The following is a 20,538-nucleotide window of genomic DNA, read 5'->3' as shown; positions in this document are numbered from 1 at the left end:
AAACCTCTAAAAGGTCACCCCTCAGCCTCCAATGCTCCAGGAAAGTAGCCCCAGCCTATTAAGTCTGTCCCTATAGTTCAACCCCTTCAACCTTGGCAACATCCTTGTAAATCTTTTTTGAACTCTTTCAAGTTTAACAACATCTTTCCTATAGCAAGGAGACCAGAATTGAATGCAGGATTCCAAAAGTTGCCTAACCAATGTCCTAACAGGCACAGCAAGACCTCCTGACTCCTATACTGAATACACTGACCAATAAAGGCAATTGTACCGAACTTCTTCACTACCCTGTCTACCTGTGACTCCACTTTCAAGGAACTATGAACCTGCACTCCAAGGTCTCTTTGTGGGGCAACACTCCCCAGGACCTTACCATTAAGTGTAAAAATCCTCCTCTATTTGCTCTCCCAAAACGTAGCATCTCACATTTATCTAGATTAAACTCCATCTGCCACTCCTTGGCCCATCGGATCAAGGTCCTGTTGTACTCTGAAGCAACCTTTGCTGTCCACTACATGACCAAATTTTGGTGTCACCTGCAAACGTACTGACCATACCTCCTATATTCACATCCAAATTATTTATATAAGTGACAAAAAGCAGTGGACCCAGCACCGATCCTTGCAGCGTACCACTGGTCACAGGCTTCCAGTCTGAAAAGCAACACTCCACCACCACCCTCTGTCTCCTACCTTCTAGCTACAGACTGCTTCAGTCTCTGGGAAGTTGCAAATGATGCTGAACATTTTGCAATCATCAGCAAACATCCCTACTTCTGACCTTATGATAGAAGGAATGTTGTTGATAAAGCAGCTGAAGATGGTTGGGCCGAGCACACTCCCCTGACAAACTCATGCAGAAATGTCCTGGATGAAGGTGACTGACCTCCAACAACCACACCATCTTCCTATGTGCCATGTATCACTCTAACCACTGGAGAATTTGCCCCAATTCCCACTGATGCTAGTTTTGCTAGGGTTCACTGATGTCTAAGGCTATCATTCTCACTTCACCTCTGGGCTTCAGCTCTCTTGTCCATGTTTGAACCAAGGCCGTAATGAGATCAGGAGCTGAGTGGCCCTTCTGGAACCCAAAGGGAGCATCACTGAGCAGATGCTGCTTGACAGCACTGTTGATGAAACCTTATACTACTTTACTGATGATTGAGAGACTGACAGGGTAGTAATTGCTGGATTGGAATTGGCCTCCTTTTTGTGTACCAGACATATCTGGTCAATTTTTCTACATTTTGTAGCCAGTGTTGTAGCTGCACTGGAACAGCTTGGCGAGGGGAGCGGAAGTTCTGGAGCACCAATCTTCAGTAGTCTTGCCAGCATGTTGTCAAGGTCCACAGCCTTTGCAGCATCCAGTGCCTCCATCTGTTTCTTGTTATCACATGGAGTGAATCAAATTGGCATCTATGATATTGGGGACCACTGGAGGAGGTTGACATGGATCATCCACTGGGCACTTCTAACTGAAGATTGCTGCAAATGCTTCAGCCTTGTATTTCATGCTAATGTGATGACCTCTTCCATCATTGAGACTGGGTTATTTGTGGTGCCTCCCCCTCCAGTGAGTTGTTTAATTGTCTAGTATCAGAGGCTACCCTTGACTAACTGTGCCAGGAGCCCATTAGTGAAGCCTATCCTCCTTAACTTGACTGAGGTCTACTAACAACCCTGACAAGCTTCTTCATTCATATTTGCACTAAGTGGCAAGCAATACAACAGTGCTTTGAGCGTGAAACATGCGGCTTAGGGGGCAATGCAGAAAATGGCAAGGTAAGGCAATCCAAGGCAGGGATGCTGTGAGCTTGCATAAGCTCAGAGTGAGTGGGTTCTGTGATGGCAAGTAAACAGCCCAAAGATGCAGTCAATGAGATGGGTGCACGCTCCTGAGTGCAAAGTGCCCTTGCACAGCATTACAATGACAGTTGTAATCGACAGTTCTGAAGATGAGTGGATCTGAAATGTTAACGCTGATGTCTTTCAACCAATGCTGCCAGACCTACTGAGATGTTCCAGCAATTTTTGTTTTTGCTTCAGATTTCCAGCATCCACAGTTCTTTGGGTTTTTTGTAGAATGAAGGGGGAATTGTTTTGTTCAAAATCCCTTATTGGTGCCAGTTTCTCAAATGAGTGGAAGTGGCAATCTCCCATTAACTGGAATTTCTGAAATTCTGAAGGCAACGCTGTCAGGAAGTTAATGGAAATACCTAGTTATGGTATTTCCAGAATAGCGCAGGCACCTACATAGCCATGTACATATTACAGTGAGCACTTGGACCACTGGCCTCTCCATGTACCAGTAAGTTAATACTGAAGTCGGACTGAGCCCAGTTTCCAATTGCATTGATGTTCTCAGGCTTTCCAGTAGGGGTCACTGGAGAATAGATCACAGCAATTTCGATTTCACAACAGCAAGAGCTCCTACTCCCTGGTTAAGCAATATTTTCAATCCAGTCAGCAATCTGCTATTAGGCTGTGAACCAGAAGGGGATTTGAGAGTAGGATTTGGACGTGAGCCGAATACTCTCACGTCATGTGATAGAAAGGTCTGAATCAGTTTAAGAATCAGAGACTGCTGGTTGTCATGTGATAGATCCTGAGGCTGATTTATTTTAAGATCGAAGATTGCTCCAGAATGGCTGCATCGTGTATCACAATCATGTGACTGAGAATCATAATAGAGAATCAGTATTCCAGCTACTGCAGCACAGCATCATATGATACCTGAGTCAGTTAAACTGTCAATGATCCAGTCCAGTCGCTCAACCACACTGTCCACTTTCCAACAACTGGAACCAGAAGTATCCAACTGCTCACTTGCAATTTGTGTACAGGCCTTTCAGTTTCATTCCGTGCTTTCTGACAGATTTTAAAATATTCATTCATGAGATATGGGTGTCACTGGCTGGACCAGCACTTATTGCCTAGCCCTACTTGCCCTTGAGAGACGGTGCTGAGCTGATCCACATCATTGGAATGGTGGGTCCAATTTAACACCAATTCAAACTAACTTAATAAATCTTACAGCATTAGGTATTTATTCTTCCATGGCATGTGTATGTCACCAGAAGGCCAACAGTTGTTTCCCATCCCTAATTGCTCTTGAACTGAGTGAATTCCTAGGCCATTTCAGAGGGCATTACTGTGGATCTGGAGTTACACGTCAACTAGGTGAAGATGGCAGAATTTCTTCTCGAAAGGATATTGGTAAAGCCATGGGTTTTTACAATAACTGACAATTGTTTCATGGTTACCATCAACCAGTTTTCTTTTAAAAAAAACTATTCCCGAACTAATTGAATTTGAATTCCACCATGTCCACAGATCATTAGCGTGGGTCTCCTGATTACTAGTCCAGTGACAATGCCACGACGCCACCACTAAGTCTTATTTGTTTTGTTTCTATGGGCTCCCAATCATCTTCCCAAATCACACTTGTAAGGTTCCTCCTGGATTGGGGTGAGATTTCTGCTGCGAATTGAAAAACAAAAAGAATGCATGCCCCTCTGGTAGCATTTGCCCCAGTCCGACTTCAGTATTGACTTACTGGTACATGGAGAGGCCAGTGGTCCAAGTGCTCACTGTAATATGTGCATGACTATGTAGGTGCCTGCGCTATTCTGGAAATCTTTTGTATTACTTGGCTGATAATACTGGAAAATATGATAATGTATCTGTATCACATTGTTATTTGTGGGAGCTAGCTGTTGCACAAATTGACTGCTGCATTTCTTACAACAGTGACTACTTCAAAAGGTATTTTGTCCTTGTAAATTGCTTTGGGGCATCTTGCTATTTAAATGGAAGTCTTTTTTTTCTTCCTTGACTCTGTGGTAGTCACTCCAATAAATATTATCATATAAAAATGCATCTATAACAGGTATGCTGGTGAGGTTTCTGATTAGTTTTCTCCAAACAAGCCACAGGCCCAGTCTAATACCTATATCCTTCAAGATTTGGCTAGCTTTGTGAATGGTGATGCTGCTGAATTACACATGGTGATGGGATTTCTCCAACTAAAGCACATTCTGCATCCTTGCTACGCCCAGTGGGGAGGTGACAGCCTAGTGGTATTATCACTGGACTGTTAATCCACCAGGCAAAAGACAGTTAGAGCTACTGGAATAACAATTAAGCAAATTGCAGATGCTGACAATCTGAAACAAAAACAGAAATTACTGGAAAAACTCAGCAGGTCTGGCAACATCTGTGAAGGGAATGCAGAGTTAACATTTCAAGTCCAGTGACCTTTTCTCAGAACTGATAGTACCTAGGAAAAGGTGGTACTTACGCTGATCACAAGGGGTTGGTTGCAGTAGGGAGGGAGTGAGCAGATAAATGGCCACTAGACAGAGAGAGAAAGGAAGTTAGTCAGAAAAAGGGGTGGTTGATAGAAAACCAGGGATGGGAAAAGGCTGATAATGAATCAATGAAAATGGGAGGGCTATGCTAAAAGTATTCCCACATCAGGACAGGACTTGGGTGTGGGGGTGTGTAAAGGACATGGAAGAAATGTTTGGGCTGAGTCCTGAAGGCTGCAGGGTCCCCAAGCAGAAGATGAGATGCTTTTCTTTGAGTTTGCACTGAGGGTTCACTAGAACACTGCAGCAGGCCTGTGACAGAAATATTGGCCAGGTAGCATGGTGGTGCGTTGAAGTGGCAGGCCACTGGAAGCTCAGCTCACTTTTACAGACATAACGTAGGAGTTCTACAAAGTGATCACCCAGTCTGCATTTTGTCTCCCCAGTGTATAGACCACATTGTAAGCAACAAATAACAGTAGATTGGTTAAGTGAAGTGCAGGTAAATTGCTGTTTCACCTGGAAGATGTGTCTGGAGCCAAGGATAGTGAGAAGGTAGGAGTTAAATGGAGAAGTTTTGTACCTGTTGTGATTGCATGGGAAGGTGCCATGGGCCTGTGGGGATGTATTGAGAGTGGAGGAGTTGTGGGCCACGGTATCCCAGAGGAATGGTCCATGTGGAAGACTGACAAAGGAAGAGAGGGAAATATATATCTGGTGGTGGCACCCCACTGGAGGTGGCAGAATCGGCAGCTTATGATCCTATGGATGCAGATGCTGCTGGAGTGGAAAGTGAGGACTGGAGCCTCAATCGGTGTTGTGGGAGGGAAGAGAAGTGTGAGGACAGAGTGCAGGAAAAGGGCTGAACATGGCTAAGGGCCCTGTTAATCACAATGGCAGGAAATTCTCAGTTGAGGAAAATGACAGACATTTCTGTTTCTCTTCTGCAGGTCCATTTTACCTACTCATTGTCCTCATTATTAGATTTTCTCCTTCCCTAGCTTACTATCAACCACTCCTTTCTCTGCCTAACTTTCTCTCTCTCTCACTCTCTGGGCTCTATCCTTGTCCATATGCTCACAAACCCTCTCTCCACACACCACCCAACCCCCACAATGGCAGCATAAATAGCAGCATAAAAGGGAGGTGATTGGCTGGTGGTATTATCGCTGGACTGTTAATCCAGAGATCCAGCTAATGTTCTGGGGACCTAGGTTCGAATCCTGCCGTGGCAGATGGTGGAATTTGAATTCAATAAATATCTGGAATTAAGAGTCTCGTGATGACCACGAATCGATTGTTGATTGTTGGGAAAAGCCCATCCAGCTCATTAATGTCCTTTAGGGAAGGAAACTGCCATCCTTACCTGATTTGGCCTACATGTGACTCCAGATCTGTAGCAATGTGGTTGACTCTTAACTGCCCTCTTGGCAATAATGGTTGGGCAATAAATGCTGGCGTAGCCGACGATGCCTTCATCCCGTGAACAAGTAAATAAATAAATAAATACCACCTTTTCCAAACTAATATCAGTTCTGAAGAAGGATCAGTGGACTTGAAATGTTAAATCTGCATTCTCTCCACAGATGCTGCCAGATCTGCTGAGTTTTGCAACAGATTGCTTTTGCTTTAGAGCTACTGGGATCCTGAAGTGTTCGTTCCGGTGTCTGAACAAATCTGGGAATGTAGTGGAGTATCTTCACGGAGAACTAGAAGCCAGTCAGCTTTTGTACGGATCGAAAACAATCATAAATGCTCTTAAAAAGTTGTCTTTTGGGTGGGGAGATGATGGTCCAGTGATACTATTGCTGGGCTGTTAACCCAGAGGCACAGGTAATGTTCTAGGGACACAGTCTCAAATTCCACCACGGCTGATGGTGGAATTTGAATTCAATAAAAAGTCTGGAATTAAAAGTCTAATGATGACCATGATCCATTCTGATTGTCGGAAAAACACGTCTGGTTGACTAATGTCTTTTAGGGAATGAAACTGCCATCCTTACCTGGTCTGGCCTATATGTGACTCCAGATCCACAGCAATGTGATTGACTCTTAACTGTCCTCTGGGATGGCTAATTAATGCTGGCCTAGCCAGCAATGCCTTCATCCCAAGAATGAATAAAAACAATTAAATTAAACTAAAATGAATTTAAATTAATCACATCAAATCAACGCATTCCTTAAATCAATGTGTACACTGTTCAAATTGAGAACGCTTATGACAGCTCTTAAAGAAAACTCTAGCACAATCTTCATTTAAGTTGCTTAAAATTAAATTAATTGCATTAATGCATTGACGTTGTTGACTTGCTCGCCGAGCTGACTTGTTCTTGTTCAGGTGTTTCGTCACCATGCTAGGTGACATCATCAGTGGAGCCTCTGATGAAGTTATTCTACTTCGCTTGGAATTTATACTGTCTGGTCTGTTATGGTGAATAGTGTCATTTCCAGTTTTGATCTGTATGGGGTTACATATGGGGTCCAATTCTATATGTTTGTTGATTGAATTACAGGTGGAGGAATTCCACGCTTGTCTATGTTCGTCTTGGGCTACATTGGGACAAGCTAACCTTAGTAGCCCAAGTCAAACATTGTTATCCTATCTGCTTCTACCACCTCGAGATTGGTACAACTGAATGGTTTGTTAAGCCATTTCAAAGGGCAGTTGAGGCTCAATCAAATTGCTGTGGGCCTGGAGTCACATGTAGGCCAGACCAGGTGAGGATGACGAATTTCTGTCCCTGAAGGACATTAGTGAACCAGATGGGTTTTTCTGACAATCGACAATGATTTCACAGTGATCAGTGGATTCTTAATTCCAGACTTTTTTTTAAATTGAACTCAAATTGAACTCAGGTCCCCAGAACATTAGCTGGGTTTCTGGATTAATAGTCTAGTGATAATACCGCCTACTCCTCTATGTTGAACAACACTCGGAGGAAGCACTGAGGATGGCAAGGACAGGACTGCTGCAGGTGGTGAGGGAACCAACAAGACGGAAAAGCACACCTGGCCTCATCCTTACCAATCTGCCATCTGCAGTTGCATCTGTCCATGACAATATTGGTAAGAGTGACCATTACACAGTCCTTGTGGAGACAAAGTCCCGCCTTCATGTTGAGAATAACTTCCATCATGTTGTGTGGCACTATCACTGTGTTAAATGGGACAGACTTCGCACAGATCTAGCGACTCAAGACTGGGCATCCATGAGGATCTGTGGACCATCAACAGCAGCAGAATTGTAGTCCAGCACAATCTGTAACCTCATGGCCCAGCATATCCCCCACTCAACCATTACCATCAAGCCAGGGGATCAACCCTGGTTCAATAGAGACTGCAGGAGTGCATGCCAGGAACAGTACCAGGCAGACCTGAAGATGAGGAGTCAACTTGGGTGAAGCCACCAAACAGGACTACTTGCACGCCAAACAGCAAAAGCAGCAAGTGATTATCAGAGCTACGCGATTCCACAACCAATGGATCAGATCTAAGCTCTGCAGTCCTCCAGTCGTGAACGGTGATGAACAATTAAACAACTCACCGGAGGAGGCGGCTCCAGAAATATCCTCATCCTCAATGATGGAAGAGCCCAGCACATCAGTGCAAAAGATAAGGCTGAAGCATTCGCAGCAATCTTCAGCCAGAAGTGCCGAGTGGGTGATCCATCTCAGCTTCCTCCAGTGGTCCCCAGCATTATAGATACCAGTCTTCAGCCAATTTGATTCACTCCATGTGATAACAAGAAACGGCTGGAGACACTGGATACTGCAAAGGCTACGGGCCCTGACAATATTCCGGCAATAGTACTGAAGACTTGTGCTCCAGAACTTGCCACTCCCCTGGCTAAGCTGTTCGAGTATAGTTACAGCACCTAGCAATGTGGACAATGGTCCAAGTATGTTCTGTACACAAAAAGCAGGATAAATCCAACCTGGCCAATTACCACCCCATCAATCTACTCTCAGGGTAGTGTTCTCAGCCCAACCAGCTTCAGCTGCTTCATCAATAACTTTCCTCTGACATAAAGTCAGACGTGGGGATATTCACCAATGATTGTACAATGTTCAGTGCCAATCGCAACTCCTCAGATACTGAAGCAGTTTGTGTTCAAATGCAACAAGATCTGGACAATATCCAGGCTTGGGCTGACAAATGGCAAGTGACATTCACACCACACAAATGCCAGGCTACGACCATCACCAATAAGAGACAATCTAACCACCGTCCCTTGACATTCAATGGTGTTACCATTACTGAATTCCCCACTATCAACATTCTGGGGTTTATCATTGACCAGAAACTCAACCGGGCTCACCACATAAACACAGTTGCTACAACAGCAGGTCAGAAGCTAGGCATATTGCGGCGAGTAACTCACCTTCTGACTCCTCAAAGCCTGTCCACCATCTACAAGGCACAAGTCAGGAGTGAGATGGAATACTCCCCGCTTGCCTGGATGGGTGCAGCCCCAACAAAACTCAAGAAGCTTAACATCATCCAGGACAAAGCAGCCCACTTGATTGGCACTACAACCACAAGCATCCACTCCCTCTCCACCACTGACCCTCAGTAGCAGCAGTGTGTACTAACCACCAGATGCACTGTAGAAATTCACCAAAGATCCTCAGACAGCACCTTCCAAACCCATGACCACTTCCATCTAGAAGGACAAGGGCAGCAGATACATGGTAACACCACCACCTTCAAGTTTCCCTCCAAGCCACTCACATCCTGACTTGGAAATATATCACCGTTCCATCACTGTTGCTAGGTCAAAATCCTGGGATCCCTCCCTAATGGCATTGTGGGTCAACCCACAGCAGGTGGACCGCGGCAATTCAAGAGGGCAGCTCATCACCATCTTCTCAAGGGCAACTAGGGATGGGCAAGAAATGCTGGCCAGCTGGCAACGCCCACATCCCACAAATGAATAAATAAAAAACCTTCCCTGACAGAACATTCCTGGCACCTCCTACACTTTATGTAAAATGTTTGGCTCGCACATCTCCATTAAACATTTCCCTCTCAGCTGAAACCTATGCACCCTGGTATTTGATATTTCCACCCTGGGTAAAAGAATCTTAGTATCCACCCTATCATGCCTCTCAATTTGATATGGTTCTTTCAGGCACTATCATACCCCTTAACCTCCACCACTCTAGCAAAAACAATCCAAGTTTGTCCAACCTTTCCTTGTAGCTAATACACTCCAATCCAACATCCGGTAAACCTCTTTCGAGCCATCAGTAAAGCCTTCACATCCTTCCTGTCGAGTGGTGAGCAGAACTGCACACAATATTCCAAATGTGGCCTAATCAAATTTTGCAGCTGCAAAATGACGACAAGTTTTATACTCAATGCCCTGACAGATGAGGCAACATGCCGTACGCCTTCCTTACCACCTTATCCACTTGTGTTGCCACTTTCAGGGAGCTATGAATTTGCACCCCCAGATCCTTCTGTATATTAATGATCCTTCGAGTTGTGCCATTCACTGCATACTCTTGCATTTGACTTCCCAAAAAGCATTACCTCATACCTGTCAGGAGTAAACTCCATCTGTCATTTCTCTACCCAACTTTCCAACTGATCTATATCCTGCTGTATCTTTTGATAACATTCCTCACTATCAACAACTCCGCCAATTTTTGTGTTATCTGCAAACTTACTAATCCGACCACTTACATTTTCATCCAAATAATTTACATATATTACAAACAACAGAGGTCCCAGCATCAATACTTGTGGAAAACCACTGGTCACAGATTCCGGTCAGAAAAACACCCCGCCACAACTCCCTTTGCTTTCCGTGACCAAGCCAATTTTGCAACTTATCAACTCATCACACTTCCCATGTTACTTAATCTTCTGGACCAGCCTACCATGAGGGTCCTTGTCAAATGCTTCAGTAAAGTCCATGTAGACAACATCCACTTCCCGAATCTCAATCATCTTTGACACCTCCTGAAAAAAGCTCAATCAGATTTGAGACAAGACTTGCCCTGCACAAAACCATGCTCACTATCACCAAGTCCATTTTTCCCAAATTCAAGTAAATCCAGTATCTCCAATAATTTCCCTACCACTAATGTAAGGCTCACCAGTTTATAATTTCCCAGGTTATTCCTATTGCCCTTCTTAAACAATGGAACATTGTCCCAGAAGACTGGAGAATAGCCATCACCTGTGGATAACGTGGATGCAAAGATCTTGATCAAAGCCCCAGTAATCTCCTCCCTTGCTCCCTCAGTATCCTGGGATAAATCCCATCAGGCCCTGGGGACTTGTGTACCTTAATACTGCCTTGAATGTGCACCTTAAATTGACCTTAAAACAACCTTCTCCTTGACACTGACATGTGCCTCTCTAATCTTATCATTATCCATGTCCTTCTCTTTGGTGGATATAGATGTGAAGTACTCAATAAAAAACCTCATCCACGTGTAAATTCCCTCCTCATAACTCCTTAAGTTCTTTCTTGCTTCCTTTACATTCAAGAGTCCTTCCGATTTCAGTTCCCTAAACCCTACACACACTTTCTTCTTCTTTTTGACTGAACTTTCAATATCTCTTGTCATCCAGAGTTCCCCAAACTTGAGATCCTTATCTTTCATCAACACATGCTAGTCCTGGACTCTAACCAGCTGGCCTTTAAAAGACTCCCATGTTAGATCTTGATTTACCTTCAAACAGCCAACCCCAATCTAATTTCTCCAGTTCCTGCTAACACTGTTGTAATTAGTTTCTTCCACAATTTATACTTACAACCGAGGACCGGGCTTATCCTGTTCCATAACTATGTTAGAACTATGATCACTGTTCCAAAAAAGCTCCCCCACTTAAACTTTGATTGCCTGGTCTGGCTCATTCCCCAATACAAGGTAGTATGGCCTCTTCCCTTTTGGACTAGCCTCAGAGATAGTAGGTACTGCAGATGCTGGAGAATCTGAGATAACAAGGTGTAGAGCTGGATGAACACAGCAGGCCAAGCAGCATCATAGGAGCAGGAAGGCTGATGTTTCGGGCCTAGACCCTTCATCAGAAAATGGGGGAGGGAAAGGGGGTTCTGAAATAAATAGGGAGCGAGGGGGAGGCGGATAGAAGATGGTTAGAGGAGAAGATAGGTGGAGAGGAAACAGACAGGTCAAAGAGGCGGGGATGGAGCCAGTAAAGGTGAGTGTAGGTGGGGAGGTAGGGAGGAGATAGGTCAGTCCAGGGAGGACGGACAGGTCAAAGGGGTGGGATGAGGTTAGTAGGTAGGAGATCGGGGTGCGGCTTGAGGTGGGAGGAGAGGATAGGTGGGAGGAAGAACAGGTCAGGGAGGCGGGGACGAGCTGGGCTGGTTTTGGGATGCGGTAGGGGAGGGGAGATTTTGAAGCTTGTGAAATCCACATTGATACCATTGGGCTGCAGGGTTCCCAAGCGGAATATGCCTTCCTCCCACCTATCCCCTCCTCCCACCTCAAGCCGCACCCCCATCTCCTACCTACTAACCTCATCCTGCCCCCTTGACCTGTCCGTCCTCCCTGGACTGACCTATCTCCTCCCTACCTCCCCACCTACACTCACCTTTACTGGCTCCATCCCCACCTCTTTGACCTATCTGTTTCCTCTCCACCTATCTTCTCCTCTATCCATCATCTATCCGCCTCCCCCTCTCTCCCTATTTATTTCAGAACCCCCTTCCCCTCCCCTCCCCCATTTCTGATGAAGGGTCTAGGCCCGAAACGTCAGCCTTCCTGGACTACCCTCAAATTGTTTCACAAAACCCTTCTGGATACACTTAACAAATTCTGCCCCCACTAAGCCCCTGGCACTAAGGGAGTTCCAGTCTATACAACTTTGTTGCTTTTACATCTTTCCATAATCTGCCTACATATCTGTTCCTCTATCTTCACCTGGCTATTGGGATGCTTATAGTAGAACTCTCTTGTTGTGTATAAATGACCACAAGCTACCTTTAATTCAGTTATTTATTAAGAAATCTTAATACTGAAACAATTACTTAAACTTTACTGCATGCAGAAACCTAAATAAGACACCCAAGAAAGCAAATTAAGTCTTACAACCCAACTTAGCTATTACCTGATTAACGATGGAATTTAGCTCCGATTCCAACCAACAGCATCTGTCTCTGGATGTGGCTGGAGTTCAATCATTTTGCAGTGTTGTTCTTAGATGTTCCACTGTTAAAGAATCCTAGAGTTAAATTCTTATACAATTTTGAGTCGTTCAAGTTTTATGGTGTGACATTATTGACGATCCTTTGGTTTCTCATCCACAACATTGATTACACTTCTGGAGTCCTCAAGTTTGCAACTTGCCTTCTTATCAGAAGTGCTCTCCTGTGCCTTGTCACATCCGGTGTCTGGAACAGCCTGTCCTGCAATTAACCCCTTTACCTCAGGTCATTCCTTCTTTAGGCAATCTTAAGTGTCTACATGTCACAAGGCAGCAGGTTATCAAGCAGTTGTTACCTATCTGTCCAGGAAACAGCTTGTTTATGTTGCTTCAACTTCTTCTTCCCAGAGATGGTTAATTAGCATGTTGGTTTTAATTCCTTTATAAGTTTCTCCTTGTCCCTTTTACCCCGGGAAACAGTTTATTCCAGACAAAGTTATTGTTGATTCTTTCAATCCATGAACAGTTATTAAAGTTCTCAAATTAAATTGTCACACCATCATAGTGATTACATCTTTCTTATTCCTGATTTCTGTCCATATGATCTGCTTGATGAGCCCTCCAAGACGTCCTCTCAGTGCAGCCGTGACATTCTCCTTAATCAGTAATGCAACTTTCCCACCCCTTTAACATTCCTCCCTATCATGCCTGAAACATCTAAACTCTGGAACATTGAGCTGCCAGTACTGCCCTTCTCTCAACCAAACTTCTGTAATAGCTACAACACTGTAGTTCCATGTACTAATTCCACCTCCTCATATATTCTTTGATCCCATTAGCCACACGTGCTGTATCCAACTCCTTCTTGAAATCATACAATGTTTTGGCATCCACTGCTTTTGTGATAGTAAATTCCACAGGCTCATCACTCTTTGTTTGAAGAAATTTCTCTTCATCTCAGTAAAGGAACAGGGAGAGTCACAGGGAAATTGTTGTTTCTCAGTTAATCCCTTCTACAAGAAAAACTTCTTGAATCACAAACCAGACAAACCATTACTCCCTTGTGACTTCATTGATGATTTTCTCAGAGTGTTCTCCCAAAGCAGCAGTTATTAACCCAGGTACCCCTTGCTTGCTGCTGTTCTGAAGCTGAAGTGCTGGGATGTCGATCCTGGGCCTCAGTATGTCCTCTGCTGCCCTCTGTCCTGTGCCCTGATTCTTGTTTTGTATAGGACAGTCTGACTTTCAGCTGACCTGCCTCTTCTGACACAGACAGAGCTTCCTCTCGTTTGGTACTTTAAATGTGGAAATACTTAGCCTGTGGCAAATTCATTGGGATCTTTATTTGTTGGCACTTGCCAATCAACACCAATGATTTTAAATGACATTGAAGATTAGACAGCTTACCCTACGAATCTCTAATCTTCATCAGTTAATATCAATGTCATTTAAGAGCATATTATTTAACAATAACTGTAGGAATTGATGCTTTAATAATTAAATAGTGTACCAGGGTTCAGGCTTTTCAAAATGATATTGTCCTGACACCTTTGCATGCATACCTCCTTTTAGCTTAATAGATAAACTAATTTGATATGAATAAAACTTTACAATGCAAAAAACATTTGGGGGGGCACAATGGCTAGCTTTGTTGCCTCACAGCACCAGGGACCTGCATTTATTTCCACCCTCGGGCAACTATCTGTGTGGAATTTGCACATTCTCCCCTTGTCTGCATGAGTTTCCACCAGGTGCTCCGATTTCCTCCCTCGGTCCAAAGATGTGCAGGCTAGGTGGATTGGCTTTGTTAAATTGTCCATAGTGTTCAGGGATGTGTAGATTAGGTGGGTTATGGGGGATGGGTCTGGGTGGGATGCTCTGAGGGTCAGTGTGGACTTGTTGGACCGAACAGCCTGCTTCCACACTGTAGGGATTCTGATCTATGATCACGTGGGGCTTTTTTGGGAGATGTCCAGGCCATAAGAGCCAGGAGGCATTACTTCCAACCTACTTTCTAGAATTGGGAGAGTGTGAAGCAGATTTCGGTAAACCTATCACTAGAGTCAACATTTGATCCTTCAGAGTTCTGATGATGGGTCACTGGACCAGGAATGCTGACTCTGCTTTCTCTCCACAGATGCTGCCAGAGCTGCTGAATTTCTTCAGCAATTTCTGATTTTGTTTCAGATTTCCAGCATTCACAGCTCTTGGTTTATTATCTAGGTATCCCTATTTGTGAGCTCAATGAATGGTCATTATTATTATCTGTTAGGCAATTCACATTTACACTGTTGCTGTCCATATAAGCTTCATTTTACTTAGAAGTCTATTATATGGTGCTTCCTAAATACCTTTTTGAAAGTCCATATACACATCAACTCTGTTAAACTCAGATAATTATGCTATCTTAAAGACCACAAATCATGTTAGTTCTGAGGAAGGGTCACCAGACCCGAAACATTAACTCTGTTTTCTCCTTCACAGATGCTGCCAGACCTGCTGAGCTTTTCCAGCAACTTTGTTTTTGTTCCTGATTTACAGCATCCGCAGTTCTTTTGGTTTTTATCATGTTAGTCAAATTTGCTTTTAATAAAATCTCTCCATAGGTACTTCCATGCCTATCTAACACATTGTTTTTAGTGCAAATTCTCTTCATCTGTAATATTTCGCTTTTGGCTTTACCAAATTTGTGCTGACTTTTGTTTATTCGGCTAGAATTTTCTAAATGGACATTAATTGATCTATAGACAATTGTTTTTAGATGATTAACTCCTAATGTTCAAAAGTATCCACAATGAATAATCTTAAAATAAAAATCTCCTGCAGATACATAATCTTGAACCCATTCAAACCTTAAACCCCTTCTTCAACCTCCAACAGTGATGACAGAAGTGGTTGCAACTTCCATTAATAGCACACACCTATATATTTCAACAACTCAAGGCTTGCAGCCATTTTATTTAGCCTGTTCGGATACGTTAGGGGGCAATGTAGGATTTCAATATCTGGCCCAGATGTCGGGACACCATTACTGCATCAAAACATTCACTGCTAAGCTTTATAACCTGGGTAACTTGCAGCTCAGTTACAATTTAAATCCCAAGAAGGATCAGAAGGCTGAACTGGTAAACAATAGGACTTTTGAAATGGTGGAGTTCACTTAAGAAGCAGCGAGGTTAAAGAGAAAGCCTTTTGTACTGCCACAACGGCCCATGTCATGTGATCAAACTCTATGTGAGTGCTCCATACCTACTCGAATATACCATAATTACTATTCTCAAAACCTCAGTAAACATAAGACACCAGCAATACGTAACGAAAAGCGGGCTCATGAGTTTCAACGGTTCAGCCAAGGCGTCAGTACCACCTATCACATGCGGAACTCCATCGCGACGGTAAGCATCAACCAAGCCCGGCCCTTACGTGTCATGTGACCAGGATGGGGACACCACCGTCACCCAGTATCATGTGACTAGGAGGCGGGTCTAACCTGGAACGGCTGAGTCATGTGACGAGGGGGCGGTGCAAGGGTATCCGTTGCCGAAGGAGGCCTTGTTAGTATTGTCCGGCAGGAGCCTGTCTCTCCTGTCTCCATTAGCGAGTGAAGATGTCGGGCCGCATGGTGCCGTTCGGGTTTTTCCGAGCGGTGAGATGGCTGCTTCTTGCTGTTTCCTGTTGCGTGTGGAACGATGCGCAGGCGGACGATGTTTTCGTTTACCCGGAACTGTGCGGGTGAGTCTGTCGCTGTCATCCCGTTGCCCGTGTCCACCGTGCGGTTCCGGAGCTACTGGCTGCTCAATCTCAGCAGCCTTCCACTCGCTTTAACTAAGCATCGGGCCTGTTGCCAAGTGTCTGCGTGGAGCCCAGCCAATACCAAACAAGGAACTGCCCCTGGCACTGGCTGATCAGGAAAAAACAAACTCCGGGAGGGAGGCATTTGGCTGTTGCTTGGTCATCTTGGGGGGTGGCGGGATAGAGAGAACGGGTCACTGAAAAGTCATAGGGAGATCCTTGAAATCAGTATTAATCGATAAATGGTTTCAATGGCTAATTTCAATTTTTCTGGTCTGTCAGGTTGTTTTAAGAAACCTGTCGTGGCTCATTGAGAGTTTTTGTTGGCTTGGTCTCCAGTTCAGATGGTTGTGCGTTCAAAATTTCGGTAACAGTTGCAGTAATTGAAGGAGTATTGCTGACTGAGGTGTTGTCCCTGATCCTTCAGTTCCGCCTAAGCGATCCTGTGAGTGGCTTTGAACAGGAGCAGGCGCAGCCTCTGTGACCTGTCCAATATTTACCCCTCAACTTATCACGAAAACAGATTAGCTGATCGTTGTCACCTCGTTTATGAGACCTCGTGAATTTGCAATGTGTGCATTTGTCTGCCATGTTTCTGACACTACAACACTAACAAATTGCAAAAACACTGTGGGATGTTTTGATTTGGAGAAAGGGAATTAAAACTTAACGATTTCTGACTATGCATTTCAACTGAGTAAGCTGTGCTCTTTAAGTAGATCACAGACTACAGTGTGGAAGCAGGCCATTTGGTTCATAGAGTTCACACCAACACTCCGAAGCACTTTCTACCGAGATCCACCTCCTACACTATCCCTGTAACCCGGCATTTTTCTAAGGCTAATCCACCCAACCCACACATCCCTGGACACAATGGCCATGCTAAATTGCCCAGTCTACCACTCTGATCATCTTTGGACTGTGAGAGGAAACCATAGCACCTGGCGGTGTGCACCAAGTGAAACCTCCTCTTGGCTAAATCCAAATAGTTTTCTGTTTATTCTCCATCTATTTCAATTTCTGTAGATGTGTAACTTCAATTTGACAAATGCCTTTGCTTCATCCTCCTACATTCTTCACTGTGAATGTGTGCCTGTTTCTGCTAATGATTCCTGTATTATGATTTAGATTTGTATAGATATTGAATGGTTACATCAGAGTACCATGGGATCTTGATCAGGTGGGCTGAGGTGTGGCAAATGGAATTTAATTTAGATAAATGTGAGTTGCTGCATTTGGCAAAGGCAAATCAGAGCAGGACTTAAATATTTAATGGTAAAGTCCTGGGGAGTGTTGCTGAACAAAGAGACCTTAGCGTGCAGGCTCATAGTTCCTTGGCATTGCAGGTAGATAGGATAGTGAAGAAAGTGTTTGGTATGCTTGCCTTTATTGGTCAGTGCATTGAGCATAGAAGTTGGGAGGTCATGTTGCGGCTCTGCAGGACATTTGGTTAGGCCACTATTGGAATACTGCATTCAATTCTGGCTCCCATCCTGTAGGAAGGATATTAAACTTGAAAGGGCTCAGAAATGATTTGAGGATGTTGCTAGGCTTGGAGGATTTGCGCTGTAGGGAGAAGCTGAATAGCCTGGATTGTTTTACCCAGAGCACTGGAGGCTGAGGGGTAACCTTTTATCGAAGTTTATAAAATCATGAGGCACACGGATAGGGTGAATAGCTAAGGTCTTTTCCCCAGGGTAATGGAGTCCAAAACTGGAGAGCATAGGTTTAAGGTGAGAGGGGAAGGATTTGGAGGCTGGTACAATTACGACGTTTTAAAAGGCATCTGGATGGGTACATGGATAGAAAGGGTTTGGAGGGATAAGGGTTAAATGCTGGCAAATGGAACTGATTTATTTAGGATATCTGGTTGGTGTGGACAAATTGAACTGAGGGGCCTGTTTCTGTGCTGGATATTTCTGACTTTATGACTCTATAACAGCATTTTAAATAATGCAGTCCATTCTTGCATATAGAATACTTGGACAACATTCAGACTCTGGATAAGTGGCAGTTTACATTCATGACATAAAAGTACCAGGTCAGAAATCACGTGGCAGCAGGTTTAGTCCAACAGGCTTATTTAAAATACAAGCTTTCGGAGCCTCAGTCTTTCTTCAGGTTGACCTTGTCCACCCCAGTCCAACGTCGGAACGTCGGCACCTCTGCAAAGTACAAGTACCGGGCAGTGACCATAAAATTGTAATTGTGTACCCTTGATCTATTTAGTGGTATTGCCATTGTGAATGACCCACCATCAACATCCTAGAGGTTATAATTAACCAGAAACTTACCTGGAGGAGCCATTTGTCACTGTGGCTAGGAGAACAGGCCAGAAGATGGGATCTGTGGCAACTTACTGAGCTTCTGATGCCCCAAAAACAGTTCACTGTCAACAAAGTACAGGTCTTTTGTGCAATGGAATACTGCTGACTTGACTGGATAAGAGTAACTTGAATAATAATTGAGGCATCCAGGACACAACCTGCTTGATTGGTACCCCATTTGCCACCTTAATTCACTCCCTTGATTGTAAGACAGTGACAGTGTGCATGCAAGATGCACTAAAACAATTTGCTAAGGATCTTGCAGGTGTCAGTATCCTGAAGTGTTAGTGCTGTCACTCCACGGAATTGTCAGCATTTTCTGTTTTTATTTTGGATATCCAAACACTGTGGTGTTTTTCTTACACTTAAGTATTTCTAAGTGTTCAATGACTGTTTAGTTTACCAATCCAAAAGAAACTCAGTCAGCTCTTTTGAAACTAAATTTTTAAAAAATTCTAGACATATTCCTAATATTGAATGATGTGGATGAATTTTCAATGAGAATGAAGTGGTGTTGCGCATTTTACTTTAGCTCAAATTTAACCTATCTTTAAAGTTGAAAATACAAACAAATAATAGCTTGAGTTAAGTTCATTATTCACCATTGTTCAAACTACAAGCTGACACTGATAAGGGAATTACAAGATTCATGCCAGTATTACGATATTCTGCCTGATTTTCGCCATTCTCCTCCCTTGTGTAGAATGGCATGGCCCAATAGTTTGTGTAGTAATGATTTGTAATATTTCAGAAGTGTTTTGGAAGCAAAAGCACGCACATTTACAATTTTACAATTGTTTGCATTTATATAGAATCTTGAACGTGCTCAAACTTGCAGGAGTGTTATCGAACAAGATTTGATAATTTTTAAAAAAAAGGTAGGTTTTAAGGGACATCATAAAAGAGGAGAGTGAATTCAAGATTTAGTGTCACATTGAAGAGTCTGGGACCTAGGCAGCTGAAGGCATGACTGAGTGGTGAATTGGGTTACTAACGTGGCCAAAATTGGCTGAGGTCAGAGTATTGAGAGTTGGGAAGTGGTTATAGTTGCCAAGGATGAAGTTGTGAAAAGATTCATAAACAAGGATAAGTATCTAAATAAAAAAACAGAAGAACTGCAGATGCTGTAAAATAGAAATTGCTGGAAAAGCTCAGCAAGTCTGGCAGCTTCTGCAGAGAGAATCCGAGTTAACATTTAGGGTTGAGTGACCCATCCTCGGAATTGATAGTACCTAGGAAAATAGGGTGGATGTGGACGGGGTAAGGGATAAACAGTAAGTGGGAATAGAGCCCAAAGAAGGAGAGGAACAGTTGGGCAGACAAAGGAGTGGATAATGATCTGTCTAGGAGGGTAAATAGCTGTTAATGGGGACTGTTAGTGGCTAACAATGGGTGGTCTGTTATAGCAACTATGATAACAAGGTCTGGTTGTGGGGGTAGGGGCTGAGGACATGAGAGAGTTCAGGTCCTAAAGTTATTGCACTTGATATTGAGTCCAGAAGGCTGCAGGGTCCCCAGGCAGAAAATGAAGTGAATGCGCTTGTGCTGAGCTTTGCTGGAGCACTACAGCTGGCCAGGGAACACGGTATGTTAAAGTGGCAGGCAACTGGAGGTTCACAGATAGTAGGAACTGCAGATGCTGGAGAATCTGAGGTAACAAGGTGTAGAGCTGGACGAACACAGCAAGCCAAGCAGCGTCAGGGGAACAGGAAAGCTGACGTTTCGGGTCTGGACCCTTCCTCAGAAAAAGGGAGGAGGGTCCAGGCCTGAAACATCAGCTTTCCTGCTCCTCTGCTGCTTGGCCTGCTGTGTTCATCCAGCTCTATACCTTGTTAACTGGAGGCTTAGGTTTTTGCGAATGAAATGCAACTGATGCTTTACACCAGTTTCAGAACTTCTAGTTTGCGAGCTTCAGCTGCCGCCTCTTTACCATGGACGTGCAATCCCTTTACACGTCCATCCCCCACCAGGATGGTCTTGGGG

At 43.9% G+C, this 20,538-nt stretch overlaps 1 protein-coding gene across 1 annotated transcript in view; it reads left to right on the top strand.

The window, feature by feature from the left end:
* The first annotated feature begins 15,899 nt into the window (after nucleotides 1-15,899).
* Nucleotides 15,900-20,538, top strand: part of LOC109934260 (cation-independent mannose-6-phosphate receptor-like) — a 125,690-nt gene continuing 121,051 nt past the window's right edge. The window contains exon 1 of the mRNA XM_048600950.1: nucleotides 15,900-16,168. Coding sequence (XP_048456907.1) covers nucleotides 16,044-16,168 — 125 coding nt within the window. The 5' untranslated portion in view covers nucleotides 15,900-16,043. The remainder of the gene's footprint in view (nucleotides 16,169-20,538) is intronic.

The sequence above is a fragment of the Rhincodon typus genome, chromosome 9 (assembly GCF_021869965.1).
Source record: "Rhincodon typus isolate 14 chromosome 9, sRhiTyp1.1, whole genome shotgun sequence".
Classification (NCBI taxonomy): domain Eukaryota; kingdom Metazoa; phylum Chordata; class Chondrichthyes; order Orectolobiformes; family Rhincodontidae; genus Rhincodon; species Rhincodon typus.
Note: the sequence above shows the minus strand (reverse complement) of the source record. Positions and strands in the feature narration are given on the sequence as shown.